Genomic DNA, 16027 nt, shown 5'->3' on the forward strand with positions numbered 1-16027 from the left:
TTTGTACAACGTCAGCGTCACAACGACGATGTTTCCGTCTTTCCAGTTGCCATGGTCATATAAACACATTTTTATATGACACAGGAGTAGATATATTTCTTTAGCGGAGGTTCGAGAGCAAGTCAACCGTGTGGCGACGTGTTTCTAGAAAAAGGCTCGATGCTCTTTGTTCCCCAGCACAGCATTGCCTCGTAGTTCGTACTCTTTTTGCCTAGCATTGGTATTCCACTGTCGTATTTATCCCTTGACTTTACTCTACACCCCCGTGCATCCGTCAGGCTCTTGATCCATGTTAAAACAACTTTTATTCAATTTTAATATCTGCATTCAATTCAACTTAATTTATTGATCAAAGAACTTGCTTAAATTTAATAACTGGAAGAAAGGTGAAAGCATCTATTGACTTTTGAGGAAGAAATTCTTTTAGATGAGTGTTTTCATTTTATTATTTTATAGTTTTGGAAAAATTTTTATTCAATAAAAAATTACAGTGCTAAATATTTTATATTTTTTTTTTTCTGGCAAATATATTCTATCTAAATGGATTAAATTTTTGAAAAATGAAGAAATAAAACTTTTAAAAGGATTTCTTCCCTTAAAAATATTTAAAAAAGTTGTCAAAGATAACGATAATAGAGTTATTGCTGATATAGAATTTTTATTAAAGTTATATCATAAAGAAATGACGAAATGAGATTGACAAGAATCGGCAAAGTCACTTCTAACTTATCTTCAAACTTCATCGTCTACTTTCTGAATATAAGTTAAAGTAAAGAACTATTTGAGACAAAATACTGTTATCGCAAAGAAAATCCAGTTACCGGTCAAATGAATTTCATATTGTTATTTTTTGTAACAAAAAATACCCAAAATAATGAAGAAATATAACAAATAAAGAAGCTGAAGATAAATTTAATGTACCTTTGATGTACCGTCAAGTTCACGTGTGATTCAGTGACTGATATTCCAAAGCACATTGAGAGCTTTTCCAAAGTATGTTCACCCTTTACTTAAACTCTCCGTGAAAATCTCTGGGGTGTCGCTAAGCAATCAATCACCTTGTGACAGTCCTCGTTCCCTTCCTCCTCGAGCCTTATTTCTCCCCGATGTGAATTAACAATAAAAAAACACCGTGCAAATCACCGAGCCCATGAATGGATGAGCGAGAGTGTAGCAGTTGTAAAAAATAAAGATAATGATAATAAAAATAAGAAGGCATATATTAGCAATTGCTTAAAGAGCTCTGTTGAAAATCCGAGGCTGGTTGAGATCTTTCTTTGATGCCGCACACTTTACGGTTCGCTCCCTATTGGAGGATACTAAAACCCTAATGTATTCATGAGATAATTATTTCTTGCATTCATAATATGAGGCTGTAAAGTTTTTTATTGGTCCGAGTCTCCCAGCCAATAGCTTGGGTAATGCAGTTACTAAATACAAAGTTTGCTGGTAACTTCTATTCTCCCGGTCTTTAACTCCTATCGTCCGTTAAATAATCTTGTGATCATAACATAACTATTCGCCAGATAATTATTTCCCACGACATTTTTTTCCCGTAACTAATTTATTGTTTTCGTCCATTAGTTTTTTTTTTTTTTTTTTTTTTTTTTTTATTTCTTAAATCTTTATTATTGTTATACTATTTTTATTAGCTTAAAATAATCAACAAAATTTGAAATTATTAAACAGATCCCCAGAAAATTTATTATTAATTATTATAAAAGGATGAGATTTTTTTTTTAATTAAAATAAATAAGAAAATGAATTTTCATGGAAATTATTATAAAATTTATTGACAAAATGAAATTCGGGAATCGGGAGTATCTTTCATGCATTTCCTTGGAGGATTGGTAGCTTTTGAATGCTTATGTATTATTCGTGAGAGGCTGGACTCAGAGGGTAGTTTAAAATTGCCAAGAGGTCTCTTACCCATTCCTTGGGATCGGTATCGGCATCCTTCGAAATCACTAAAATAGTTGAAATGTGTTTTTTCGAGCTCTCGAACACGTCACATGAATAAAAAAAATCCTTCAAAGTTACTGGCTCGGGCGTTTGCGGTCACCCTCCCGGTCCCTGTCGGGTGGAACGTGCATATGGGAAAATAACAGCAAAGGACCGGGAGCTCGAGTTTTTATGAAAATGTCGATCAATAGTGTTTTTACTCTTCTATGTTCTTGTCCTTTAACCACCGAAAATTCAATTTTCTTTGAAAATATATTCAAATATCAATGAATCGTGTGATATTGTCACTTGAATAAAGTATTTTTTTATGTACCGGCGAGGGTGGAATTTAGGGGATGAATTGATGCTTATAGACTTTGCCTCCTAAGCGCCGTTACGGATCATAAAACATCTTCAGTCACACAAGCTATTCCACTGAATTCGTCAAATAATTCTTATACTTTTATTGAGTACTTTATTTTTAGTTTCTTCAAATTTTTATTCGATAATAAAAATTTTTCTAGACTCCAGTTTCAGAAAAAAATTTTTTTAGATTCTAGAATTTAACTCTTTTGTAACGAGAAAATTTAGCGATCATGCGCCCTCCGCCAGATATTTTTATAACTATTTTATAAAAAAAAAATTACATATGACTAATTTTCCCATCAAATTATATTAGAACATATAAAAAATTATATATGAACAAATCAACAATTTTTCTCACGTGTTTTTTTTTTTTTTTTTTTTTTTTTTTAAATTCACTAAAAGTTTCCATATATAAAAATATAAGAACACTTAACGTTAAAAAATCATAAGGGAAACATTTTTATCATGATAACCATGATCCCCTCGGACTTGTCCCATTCGAGTAACCGCACTACCAATCAACAGCAATTTCAAGAGCCCTTACATTACTTTCTAGTAATAAACTAGCAGAACAATTTAATTCTCCAGCGGCAACAGCAAAATAGGAGCGGGTATAAATTGGGCTTCTATAAAAAAAAAAAAACAGGTTGGAACAACCGGTGGCAAGATCATGGATAGTCAAGACTTGCGGGAGTCGAGATTGAGGGTACGCTCGTCACTCGTCACTGATGACGGGTCATATTTGGATACGGTGTTTTCACGTCAAGTTGAGGGTGCGTCTGTATCTACGAGCCCGGCAACATAATCTCCGATTGAGGGTCGTGGTACATCCAAACACCAGGGAACATCTTATCTTTATATTACATATTACATATAACCAGTGGTACTCAATGCTATGTACATTGCTTAAAAAAAAAAGCCTATCTCAATAATAAAAGGGAGAAAACTTGATGGGGGATTAATATTAATAATATTACACTTCTTTTTTTCTTATCAAAAAAAAGTTATAGCTCAATTTTCTTTGGGAAATTTTGAATGTATTATCACTGTTTATTTATATTTATACATTTATTTTGGTAACAGTAAAAATCTTTTGTTTTGTCCGTAAGACAGAACATGATTCATGTGCTTGCAGGCGTCGGTGTTTTCCATAAAAACTATAAATCCTCGACAATCCCATGAGATATTCGCCCTTTTATAAAACGCAGAGAGAAAATCACATTTCTGTCTTTTTTTACTGTCCAAGCGTCGCTGCTGGCGAGCAGAAATTTATGTATCCCGGAAAATGTGAGTCATTCGATATGGCAAATAATTTCATAAAATATCTCGAGCTGTCTTTGTTAGCAGAATCAATAATTTGCTACAAAAGAATTCAAATTCGAGTTAAAATTAATTTAATACACAATGTATACTTTCAAAATTACTATAATTTGAACGGCAAATGTAAATATGACAATCATTTTTTGGCAACCGAAATACCAGCAGTTGAAATAATGTCTGTTTCACGTCAGCCGAGCTTTTGATTCATGTCGACCCTCCTACGCTACCCTACTACTGTTTCATGTTCTTCAGTGTTCGCTGTGTAATTCGAAATTCTTTACGCATTTCATCGAGTTTCAGGAGGATAAAAAAACAGGGGAAGGACCCACGGAATTTTTTCCTCGGTAAAAAAAGTTTACACGGGTGTCATAAGCCAACGCACTCAATTTAAAGATTGTTTGGGAGTAGAAAGGTTGTCTGATAGACTGAGGGTTGCTCAAGCCCCTTTGGCTTTAGATTCATTCATCAATAACGACTTTATAATCTTCCTCCTTCATATTTTACAGTTCATTTTTATTTCTCAATTTGTCTTGTCGATTAAATTGAGAAGCCTTTCCAAAGATTTTAAATTCAAAAAAAAATTTTTTTGTATATAATTATAATTTGAACGACACTTATTCTACTAGTCTACTTAAAATATCACTAGTACAAATTGATATTGTCAAATTTACCCACCATAAGTGAAAGTAAAAGACACGAGACTACTGCTAGGACGCAGCGTGAGTGGAATGGCAAATTGTTGGACAGTAGCAAAGCGTGGAGCGACGAGAGAAAGGCAGGCGATTGTGAAGAACGTTGTCTGATGGAACTACTGGTTGATGGGGATACGAAGCAAGGGAGCGAGAGAGAGGCCTGGGTAATCTGTGATTCAAAGAGAACAATCCATCTTGCAAGTTGCCAGGATTCAATCGTCGACATTTGTTTGCGAAATCAGTCCCAGAGGACTCATTCACTCTCATTCTCTTGTCTCGTTCATCCAAATATCCCAATCATTCACTAAAATATCTATTTATTATTGTTCTATTTAAAAATTTTATCAATTAAATTAATTTAATTGTTAATTAAACTAAAAAAAGTAATGTCAGATAACATTTTAATGTTTTAAAATGTATTATCTATATTTTAGAAATTAACTCTCCGCTAGCGAGAAAATTAAATGACGATGCGCCGCCTGTTGGAATTTTTCAATACTAATTTTTATGAAAAATTTTTTTTTTTTTATGGAGGTATTAGATTATATTCAGCCAAATTTTCATATTCAGGCATATGAAAAATTATAAATAGACCTATTAAAAAAATTTTTTTTTAAAGGACTGATCCATATTAATAATTTTTGTCTATTCTCCTTCTTTATAACAAATTCCGTATAATCCTAAGAATTTAGAAACTGGAATTAATTCCTGGGAGAGAAAAGGCTCGGGCTTAATAAGGTGATATATATTTATTCGGCGGGTGGGGTGGAGTTTATAGGCAAAAGAGGGTGAGGAAACAAGAGTCGATCTATGGAAGACGTAAACCAAGTAGCTTAGCATTCCGAAAAAGTAAAATAAAATAAAAATAGAATACGAATTCGATGGGATATATCTCGATGTAGCAGATCGTATAAAGTGACCCCTGCAGTCGGTAGAGCGTCTCTCCCTTGAGCTACAATCGACAGTATCCCATCGTCCATCTCATTCTATATACTACACACTACATTCGATCCCCTGAAATGCGCGGGCTCTTGGCCTTTTCCACACACAAAATTATTGCTCTTCTTATATATTCGTCCATCGAATCGGGGCACGTTGAATAATTCGGCTCTCTGGATTTCGAAGATAAGGGAAAACATGGGAATCGAGATCGACTGTGCAGACCAAAGGAAAAATAAATTTTTTTAGGATGAAAATCATCAAATTCACTTTTTGAAATTAATTAAAAAAATTTACAAACCTCTTTAATTTTTAATAGTTGATTTATTTTTTTGAATGTAGTGATGATTGATGAATCTCGTTCCTTGTGTTATCTGAGCTGCTAGGTTAACAGTATGACATGCAAATAACAATATGTTTCTCGGTTGAACTTTGACTGCGAACCGCAAGAAAGCCATTGAATACACGATTAATGCTTGAGTAAAAAATAATACAATATAATAATTATTATCATTATTATTATATTAATTATTTAAATTTATACCTAAAGTCATGTTACCGCTGATTATTTCAGGACTCTTTTTAAAGTCTGATATTGCCGCTATAGGAATTCCCCAATTCAATACAGGGCCCCAAAAATGCGTGCTAAATTTTTTAATAACATTGCTCAATACTCCTTAAAAATATATTTAATAACAATAATATATAACATAAACATAATGAGAATGACTGACCTCATTAACCATTCCCTGGTTTCTTTTTGACTCAATATTTTTTTTACAACACTCATGATTAAAATAGAAAATTGTGCTTCATCAATAATCGATGCTCTCAAATCAAGTTACCTCATAATTACAGATCAAAATATGATTAATCAAAGCTATTATGATAAATTTATTATTTCGAGTGTGTAGTCAATGGCTTTTGGCAATAAACTAACCATGTATTCTGTTAAAATAAACTAGTAAACTCGTTTAAAGTCTGATATCGAATGTCGTCATAGCTTTCGTTGATTAGCATATTATATTATGATAATGTTTTTCACAACAGTTTTATTCATAATATATAAATATAAATATAAATATAAATACAAATACATGTTTAATTTATAAGACGTAGATTCGTACTCGAAGTATTACGCAAAGTAAATAAATTCAATTAAATTATTTTTAATTTAATTAATTAAATAAGAGTATTAAAAAAACTGCAAGTTGCTCTTTATTAGACATTCATAATTCAATTTTTAATTATTTTATTTCTTCAATTAATTAATTTTTTAAATAAAAAATTTTTTTTAATGAATTAAATTCACAAGGAAATATAAATAATTTATTATAATGATATTCATACTGCGAACAATAAATTACAGCAAGTCGTTGAGATAATCAATCATAAGAGTTGTTGATACATTTGCATAAGCGTTTATCCGCATCATTGATCATAAATCCCCTAATACTAACAATGATATATATTTATATTTTTCCTTCGGTGCTCCTATTTCTATTCCTGTATTCTGACACTTGATTTTTGCCTACAACAAACGTCACGTTTAGCTCTCTTGTCTTATTTTTCCGTTTGAAACCCCCGATCCCTCATCCCTAATAATAAATGCACAGGTTATTATTTTGTACATATAATATTGACGGCGGTATGAATGTTGCATGGAGAAAATATGTACGATATACGATATACGATATACGGTGTCTTGAAGTCTTACAATATTAGGGGGTGGATGATACTGGAGAGTAGAGGGAGAAATACCGAGTGTGTACGCTCAACCACTCAGTCACCGAGAGGGGTAAAGTGAGCATGCGCTAAAATGGGGTGGTATTATTGATCCAAGCGGGTGGATTCTGAAATCTAAAGGGTCCAGCATCGTGCCCAGGTTCTTCTGTGCCCTTGACTCTCTGTTTTTTTAGTTTTTCTTTTTTATTGTCCCTTTTCTTTCATCACTATAATCAATATTATTTTTTTTAAGCTACTTTTCCTTAAAAAAAAAGTTTTGTGAATTATTTTAATGAATTTTAAACTCTCTTATTAACTTATTTATTAAATTTTTTTGAATTTATATTGAGATATTTAATTTTATGTATCTTGAGTATTATTTTCTACATAATTTAAAATTAAATTAACAAAAGATATTAATAAAAATGAAAAAAAAAAAAAAAATAGACTTTTTTTGCAGCGGTGTGAGAATTTCAAGCGTTTGTTTGACAATAGCTTATCTGAATGCGTTGGACATATATTCCATCGCACATTTCGTTCCCTCAAAAGCATAAACTCTGTAGTGTACTTTTAGGTTCTAACAAAGTCCGGCACGTAGTCTCTTTTCTGTTCCTAACTTGAATGCCTTATACACATCGAGAAAACGCGGGTCTCAATAAAAAGTCACAAGATTGCGAGAGAACTCGTTTCATCTCGAGAAAGTATCAAGTGTAAGCCGAGAGCGACACACCCTCGTGTCCTGAGACTTACAGGAAAATATTCTCTCGCCCTTTGACAACTCCAATGAATAGAACCATTTGCATCAAGGGTTTCCCAAATGTGAAAGCTTTACATTCAGTCTTTTCAAGTGTTAGAACTTTTTGTAATACAAATGACTAATGACAAAAAATTAATCAAATTTATTTTTTAATTTATTTCTTAATTTTTTATACGAAAAATTGATTAATAAAATTTAAAAACCAAAAATTGAGAATGCTGATTGTCTTAAAGCTTGAAGCTACTGTGGTCTTATTTATACACTGCTCGACGGTGTAATTGTTCAGTGACTGGTTCTTGATGCGCCGCCATTTGAGTATAAGAGTCTTGGCGCTTCAAAGAGTCACTTTGGTTTAGCCTTTACCTTTGTATTCCTTCGATCTTCTTAATTCACTCTACATAACCGTCCGTTACGCCTGCACATCAACGGAATAAGGGATTAAGAATGAAGAAGGGAATTCTTCAGTGCACAATCGGCATCTCAGTTTTTAATTGCCGTTTCTTCAGAGTTGCAATCGACGCGCGTTCATCTTATTGTTATTATTATTTTTAATTATCCCTGTTATAAAATTATAACAAATACTTAAAAAAAGTATCGGAGAAAATGAACACTTATTATCAAATTGTCGTGCATTTAAAGCAATCTCGTAACATGTGTTATTTAATATCAAAACAATTGAAAAAAATTAGAAAAACAATTTCGAGTGGTCAAAATTGCTATGAAACCCATTATTATAAGAGTTATGGCCACTTGAAGATCCGGAAACACAAATTTGAATTTTCGATGTTTGAAATTTTTTTTAAGTCTAAATATCTGTCAAAAAAAAATTTTTTTCTCCATAAAACACAAACGTATCTTGTAGGAAATTTACCGAGGAACACTTTAGAGTGGTTAGAATTGCATTTTAAGCCATTATTTTAGGAGTTATGACCACTTGAAGATTCGGAAACACAAATTTAAATTTTCGATTTTTGAAATTTTTTTTAAGTCTAATCTGTCAAAAAAAAATTTTTTTCTCCATAAAACACAAATGTATCTTGTAGGAAATTTACCGAGGAACACTTTAGAGTGGTTAGAATTGCATTTAAAGCTATTATTTTAGAAGTTATGGCCACTTGAAGATCCGGAAACATAAATTTGAATTTTCGATTTTTGAAATTTTTTTTAAGTCTAAATATCTGTCAAAAAAAAATTTTTTTCTCCATAAAACACAAACGTATCTTGTAGGAAATTTCCCGAGGAATAATTTAGAATGGTCAGAATTGCATTTAAAGCCATTATTTTAGGAGTTATTGCCACTTAAAGATCCGGAAACAAAAATTGAAATTTTCGATTTTTCAAATATTTTTAAAGTCTAAATATCTTTAAAAAAAAAATTATTTCCGTATAAAACACATACATATCTTGTAGGAAATTTCCCGAGGAACAATTTGGAGTGGTTACAATTGCATTTAAAGCCATTATTTTAGGAGTTATGGCCACTTGAAGGTCCGGAAACTCAAATTAAAATTTTCGATTTTTGAAATTTTTTTTAAGTCTAAATATCTGTCAAAAAAAATTTTTTTTCTCTATAAAACACAAACGTATCTTGTAGGAAATTTCCCGAGGAACAATTTATAGTGGTTAATATTGCATTTAGAGCCATTATTTTAGGATTTATGGCCATTTACACATCCGGAAGCAAAAATTTAAATTTTCCCAATTTTTCAAAATTTTTAATTTTCTTAGCGGGAAGTTAAAAAAAAAAAATAATCAATTAACGGAGAATAAACTAGCAGTAATTTGATTCAAATAGAATAATAATTCAAAATGAATGAGCCTGAACATTTCTGCTTTTTATGCTCACGCTGAGCGCTGCTATTCTCCGGCTAGTATACTCAATTTTCCAGCACTTTACGTGTCTAGTCTTTTTAAGATGAAAAAAAAAAAAAAAAAAAAAAAAAAATGCGATTTCTTGAGTGCTTCCACAAAGAGGTACAATTCTTGGTGGTGAAAAAATTATAAAAATATTTTTATCATTTTTACTCGGACAATTGTCCTCAGTGATGAAATATTATTGTAAAGTTTAAAGCGACCAATTTTAATCGTTGAAATTGAATAAGATTTATCATTACAATATTTTTTCAATTTTTAATATTTATTATTATCAAAAAAAAAAAAATTAAAATTTTTTTTCTTACTCAAAATTCTCATTTTTTGTAATAACAAAATTTTACAGTCTTACGCTGCTTTTAAATTTAATTATTATTAACAAATTTCTGTTGAGATTTTAATTTTATTCATAGACAATAATTTTTTTAATTACAATAGTATTTTTTGACACAAGACATAATAATTATTTTTTTCTTTTTTGGGTGTAGAAGCAAATTTTGTCTACGCAAAAAACAAAATTACAAAAGTCTAAATGAGAGAAGAGAAATTGTGAGGGCCGATGAATACGGTCCATTATTCCACTCGATAAAGCAATTTCTCTGCACTCACAAAATTATGTTTCTGCTATTTAGCATTGGGTACTGTTCGATCGACGGTATACAGTAAATAGTAAAAGCAAGAATAGGTATAGTAAGAATAGGGTGTAAAGTATGTAGGGGTAGAGACGGGATCACGCTTCTATTCTATTCCATTTGGATGGACTCGGAGGAAAGACAAACGGAGGTGGTGAGAGTTGGAGCGTGAGTTCCACAGAAAGATAAAAAAAGAAAGGCTGCCAGACGTTACGGAAGTGGAAACTGCTTTGACGGAGTCTTTATGTGTGGCAAACGATCCGTTACCGTCAGTAATCGATCACTTTCTTACATACCGTGTAAAGACAATATTAATTACGTTAATTAATATCACTTTTTACCGCAATTAATATTAAGAATAAAATGTTTCTTCGATTTAAATTCTAGACGGGCTTTTAAAAACTAGCGCTGCAAGTAAAGTTGATATTTTTTTAGCATTTGTAATTTATTTTATGGAAAAAAAAAATGGTAGTTTTTTATGTCTGGTTTATGATGTGGTCCCAAAGGAGTTTAGCTTGAGTTGGTTGATGTGTGCAGTGGGGAAATGTAGGTGTATATATAATAGGGAGAGTCTGAGCGGAGAATTTCAAAACGGCGCCTTGACCATAAATATGGAGTTGATTCAAGACGAGCACGAGGTGGGACGAATAATATCTTCCGTATTTTCCTTTGCTTTACTGAATTATTATACGATTCATGTTTCGAATTGACTCACAAAATACAAAGCGGAAGAGAACCAATGTTATTGTACGGTGGATCACGTGGATAGAAGACGGGTCGATGCTTAAGTAGATATAGACCATGCACGTATGTCTACTATTTAAGTTTAAAATTTTTTATTGTATATTAAAAGGAATATTACAGCTCGAGAAGCTTTTCAAATTTTTATAAAATTGTTAACTGTGATAAATATTTTATTCGTTTAATTCGTAGTCCAAATTAGAAAATTTTATTTCATGGGTGTTTTCTTAGAACAATAATAAACTATTTGAGTAAAACGATATTAATGGTACTAACGATAGTAATAAATCGAAAGCATCGAAAGAATGATTTGATATTATGTAGAAATCCAACACCATAGTTCAGTGTAACTCGATTCTGCGAACCCTAAAACGGATTCCCGTCACAACATTAGTAATGAGTATCATTCTTTAGTTCAAAAGGGTATCTTATTTCGAAAAATACCTAGCAGTCGGCCTGAAGTAACCCTCTGTTCAGTTCTCCCTCACCAATACTAAGAGAAAGAGCGATAAAAATCAGATCACGGAATTCGAAATGTTGGAATTGATGATGATGATGATGATGATGATGATACGGAATGTGTGATTCTGTTTATTTTTTTAGGTCTAATACACTTTTATAAGTCTTTAACACTTTGGATATGGTCGCGTTGAGTGATGATATTCGTCTAGTATCCTTGTTTTTTGTTCTTGTTCTTTCGAGAAGTAGGTACATACAAGATCGAAATCAAATGTTATAGTACGGGTAAGGTGTTCTTATCCTGATGCTTCCGTTTGGCTGATCGGATTCCCGATGAGTATAAGAAACGAATAAAACCGATAAAAGAAGACAGAAGGAAATGGTTAGCCCGTCTAACCTGGATCCAATAAAAATGCTCGGCATTCCCGGAGTCTAACGGCTCATCCGTTTGTTCGATGCTCGATCTTGGATCAGACCTAGCATCCTTGCCCACCAACTTCTTGCCACGACGTTTCTTTCTCAACTTTTTTATTTTTATTCACCCTCATCCCTTCGACGCTTCAGTGGTATACGAGTATAGATATACCCAGTCAGAGGCTTGTCTCTCCCTCATTCTAAGTCCTTCCGAGCTAAAACCCATCAAAGACTAACCAAATATTTGCTAAGATCCTCGTCGATCTGTCCCGAAGAATGTCCTGAGACCGAGGATGTTTTAAACACCCTTTTTATAACACAAACCATCAGTTTGAGGTTCAAACTCTTTAGTATCAATCCTACTTGTTCTTTCAATGTTTTCTTGACATTTTTTTCTCTCTAATATTTACCTTCATGTATCTTCTTGATAATTTGGCCTTTAACAGGTAAATTAAACCTTTGATATTCAATTTCTTTAAAATTATCATGAATAAAACAATAACCCTGAAGCTTCTATAAATAATAAAAATATAAAATTTATTCCTACAGATATATCTCTATATTTATTTACAATTTTATCTTGAGTACATACTGATTGATTTCAGGATAATTAATCAGGAATCAGATCAAACACGAGGTGATGCTTTAAATACTCGGAATCAACAACATAACATATATACAATTATAAATAAATGATAAAAACATTATTTACTGAAAGCGATCGAAAAAAACTGGGTGGCAGGTATCGTTGCATACCGATTGCTCGAGCAGAGCAACTCGTCTCACTTAACCAGAGAATTGTTTTGCATTAATTTCGTAGACATTAATATTCATATAATAAATGAACGGATCTTATTCTGGTACGTGAGCGTCCAGCGCTGGCAATGAAGAACTCATCTGGATGAATAGACTTTGCTTTTTCTAACAATAAATTTCGTTTGACTTATCCTTGAGTGGGTTGACAACTGTTGGTTAATTTAATTTAATTTATTTTATTCGTTACAACAAATTCATTTGAATAATTGTCCACTTCTCATTTCCGTTTGCCCAAAATTTTTTTCTGTCGATTGTTAAACTCCTTCGCTGCATAAAATAGAAGAAATTTATAATTGAAGTAAGAAAAAAAAAAAAAAAATAACCGGTGTGTTTAAAAGGTTTGCAATGTTAATTTTGTTAGCATGGGCTAAAATTTAATTTTTTCTCAAAGCCCCTTTCGTCGTAAGCGACATTGTATTGCAAATCCATTGCACGTTCTTTCACCAGGAGCAATTAGCGATTTAATTCTTTCAGTAGAATTTAAATTTTAATTGATTTATTTATTTGCGGTCTGACGCTTGGGTATCTCATCATGAGATTCCTTTTCTGGTACGAGAAGTAATGCCGAAGCGAGGGTCATCTCCGACAAATTCTTTTCTTCCCAACACTTTTTTTTCTTTTTGTTTATAATTTCTTTTCAAATGACCATCTTCCATCACTCGTAATTGTTAATAAAATAAATTTAAACAATATCGCTAAAAACAGCGACGAGTTCAACAACCTGAAATTTTTTCAGACCAACGGAAAAGTTTGTAAGATAAATACAAATATACATAAATATATATCTTCTCTGCTGTGCGTGGGTTCCAATTGAATTCGAAACGTACACGGACAATCTCGAGATCGCGCCCATTCTCGAGTGTAATTTGTGTCCGTTTGAGGACAACGTATTGTTCTTCTTGCGCATTGTAACGAGTTTCTGGTCTCGATATTCTGCACGCGACCCTTGTGTCATTTCTTCCCCTCTGTCTTTTACTTTTCTGGCGCTATTTTATCCAAGGGTTCGTTAATGAGCAAATATAGGCGGGTGACTGATTGTTTTTTTATTATTTTTGAAGCTCTCAATAATTGTTCTTGTTAATTAAAATTTATATTTTTTACAATTTCTTAAAAAATTTATAAAATTTTTCGTTAAGACTTTAAAATAATTTATTTTTCTTCTCTAAAATAAGTTATGCTAAAATTAATTATAAAATTGCAAGTATATTCTTCCTTATAATTTAATTCCGGCACGTATGAGAGTCCCAAATGAGACGCTGTGATTAGCTGAGTTGCATCAGCTGTAGGGGATAAATTTCTTACCCTCCGTATTCACCCTCTCATTACATCGTTGACTCTGGTAATTTAACGGTACAGTCGATCTGAATTAGCTGACTAGTTTATACAACAGAATCTATCGTGTTTAGTTTATTCGACTGGACTGAATAAAATAGAGTAAAATAAAATTAAATAGAAAAAACATAATCTAGATTAAAAGATGACGATAATAATAATAATAATAATAATAATAATAAGTAAATAAATAAAATAAAAAAGTTAAACGTTAAGAAATAAGTAATAAAGGAGTTTTAGATGGTAGATTGCTTGTAATAGATAATAAAGAGGGCATTTCTCTGTGGAATTGGACGGATCGTGACGTTACCGGGTGTGTCTGTCCGGTACTACCAGATATTATAAGTAATTTTGTTGAAAAAGAGCATCAAAAATGAAAAATAAGAATCAAGAATAAAGATAACAAGTTTGTAGCCTGCGAGCGAAAGAGCAAGACCCAAGATCTAGATAAAGAAGAAGCAAATAGTAAAACATTAGACGTCAGTTGACATTACGAGCGTCCGGTGTAACACTACTCTCGTAACTTCCACCTTGTTCATGCGTCTATAACGTTCTATGTTCGTTTGGCCTATAAGAAAATAACACCATACGTCTCGGTGCTTACAATAAAAAAAAAAATCTAATAATAATAATGATAATGATAATCATAGTAATGGAAAATTTTAAAATGTCACAAGTATAAACTTTTACGATTTACTCGGGAGAAAAGGGAATTATTTTTAAAAAATATTTAATAAAGTCATTTATCTTGGTAGGCAAGATCAATGAGGATCATTTTTAGGATTTACTGGAGGGATAATTTCGCATCAGCATCGCGATAACGTTATCGAAGTTCAGCAAATGGGCAGAGGGAGAGAGAACTCAAGAAAGATTATTGAGAATAGAGAGTTGAGGAAGAAGGAGAAAAAGAGACTTCTGGCAAGTTCCGATAACGCGACTGTCGGTTGTTATTTCTCGATTTTTGGAGGGGCGGAAAAGGAAAAGAGAAGAGGGAAGACAGTTTAATTGAAAGAAATCTCGTTAAGCGACAACCCGAGTGGAGAAAGGAGAAAAGTGGAGTTGGTTGCTTTTATGACAAACTCACCCTCAGTTATGTCTTCTTCCAGGTCTACTTTTTCTCTAAATCTGTGAGAGTAAGATAGGCTCCAAAAGCTTCGTATTATTAAACAATCCAACTTTTCATGCTCCAATCTCTTACGACTATTTTTTTAGTTTTTTTCGCTTTCGAATTAATTTTTTTTCTTTACATTTTCCGATACTATCTTTAATAATTTATTTTTATCTTAAAAATCGACAAATTATTTTTTTATAGTCTAAAAATTGCAAACTTAAAATTTTTGATTTAAATTTTTTTAAAAGAAAAAAAATTCCATGATTTATTGAAATAAAGTTATTATAGGTTTTATTGTCCAGTTTTTAATATCGATATACGATTGTCTGGAGCAATCCTATGTAGGGATATTGAATAACTATGGAAAGTTTTAAGTTCTCGTATAATATAGAGACAATAAAGTATTTCGAAAAGATTGCAAAACTTAAGTTTCCCGAAGGAAGAAAACTCTCTTGAACATAATTTTGGTATTGTTTGCGCGAGCACGAGAAACTGTTAGTTTTATATAGGCTAGTTGAACAGACTCTCTCCCCCCCCCCCTTCCCGCTCTCGGACGGTGATATTATGGATTCCGCGGAAATACAGGGGAGGAATGTGAAAAGTACGTGAAATATAACTTCAATAACGGGAATTACTGCAACAAAAAGAACGTTAAAATAACTTGAGAAATAAGAAATTAAAACAATATTGCTCGGAATTTTATTTCACCCTTTATTACACTCAACGATAAATGGTAATGCTTAAATATTTACTATTAAGATATTATTTTTCATCCTACCAGCCATTGTGTGAACTCATTTGGATATATTTACAATTAAGATACTATCGTTTACGTAAACATAATGTTTATAATTTCCGACATAAAAGAAGTTGTATTCACATAATAATTTGCTTCACACGAAGGTACCTG

General features: G+C 32.0%; 1 protein-coding gene and 1 long non-coding RNA gene across 4 annotated transcripts in view; one reads left to right on the plus strand and one right to left on the minus strand.

Annotated features, from left to right (window-relative positions):
• The window catches only part of LOC141529623 (uncharacterized), a 36250-nt gene that overhangs the window by 4817 nt on the left and 15406 nt on the right, over positions 1-16027 (plus strand). The window lies entirely within an intron of this gene.
• On the minus strand, positions 4719-6232 carry LOC141529779 (mitochondrial pyruvate carrier 1-like). The gene is made up of 4 exons (XM_074246473.1): positions 5993-6232; positions 5803-5903; positions 5560-5733; positions 4719-5473 (listed from the first exon to the last, which is right to left on the minus strand). The coding sequence occupies exons 1-3, from the start codon at positions 6046-6048 to the stop codon at positions 5564-5566; spliced, it is 327 nt and encodes a 108-aa protein (XP_074102574.1). The 5' UTR covers positions 6049-6232; the 3' UTR covers positions 4719-5473; positions 5560-5563.

This window comes from Cotesia typhae, unplaced genomic scaffold (assembly GCF_013202065.1).
Source record: "Cotesia typhae breed Kobodo isofemale line unplaced genomic scaffold, CoteBio_Ctyphae contig_48, whole genome shotgun sequence".
In the NCBI taxonomy this organism is placed as follows: Eukaryota; Metazoa; Arthropoda; class Insecta; order Hymenoptera; family Braconidae; genus Cotesia; species Cotesia typhae.

Bases quoted from the DNA above. Each gene is read 5' to 3' on its own strand.
- LOC141529779 (XM_074246473.1), bottom strand. From the start codon at position 6,048: ATGAGTGTTGTAAAAAAAATATTGAGTCAAAAAGAAACCAGGGAATGG. The intron at 5,904-5,992 runs GTCAGTCATTCT...TAAAAAATTTAG, and splicing joins ACCAGGGAATGGTTAATGAG to CACGCATTTTTGGGGCCCTG. The intron at 5,734-5,802 runs GTATAAATTTAA...TTTTTACTCAAG, and splicing joins CAGCGGTAACATGACTTTAG to CATTAATCGTGTATTCAATG.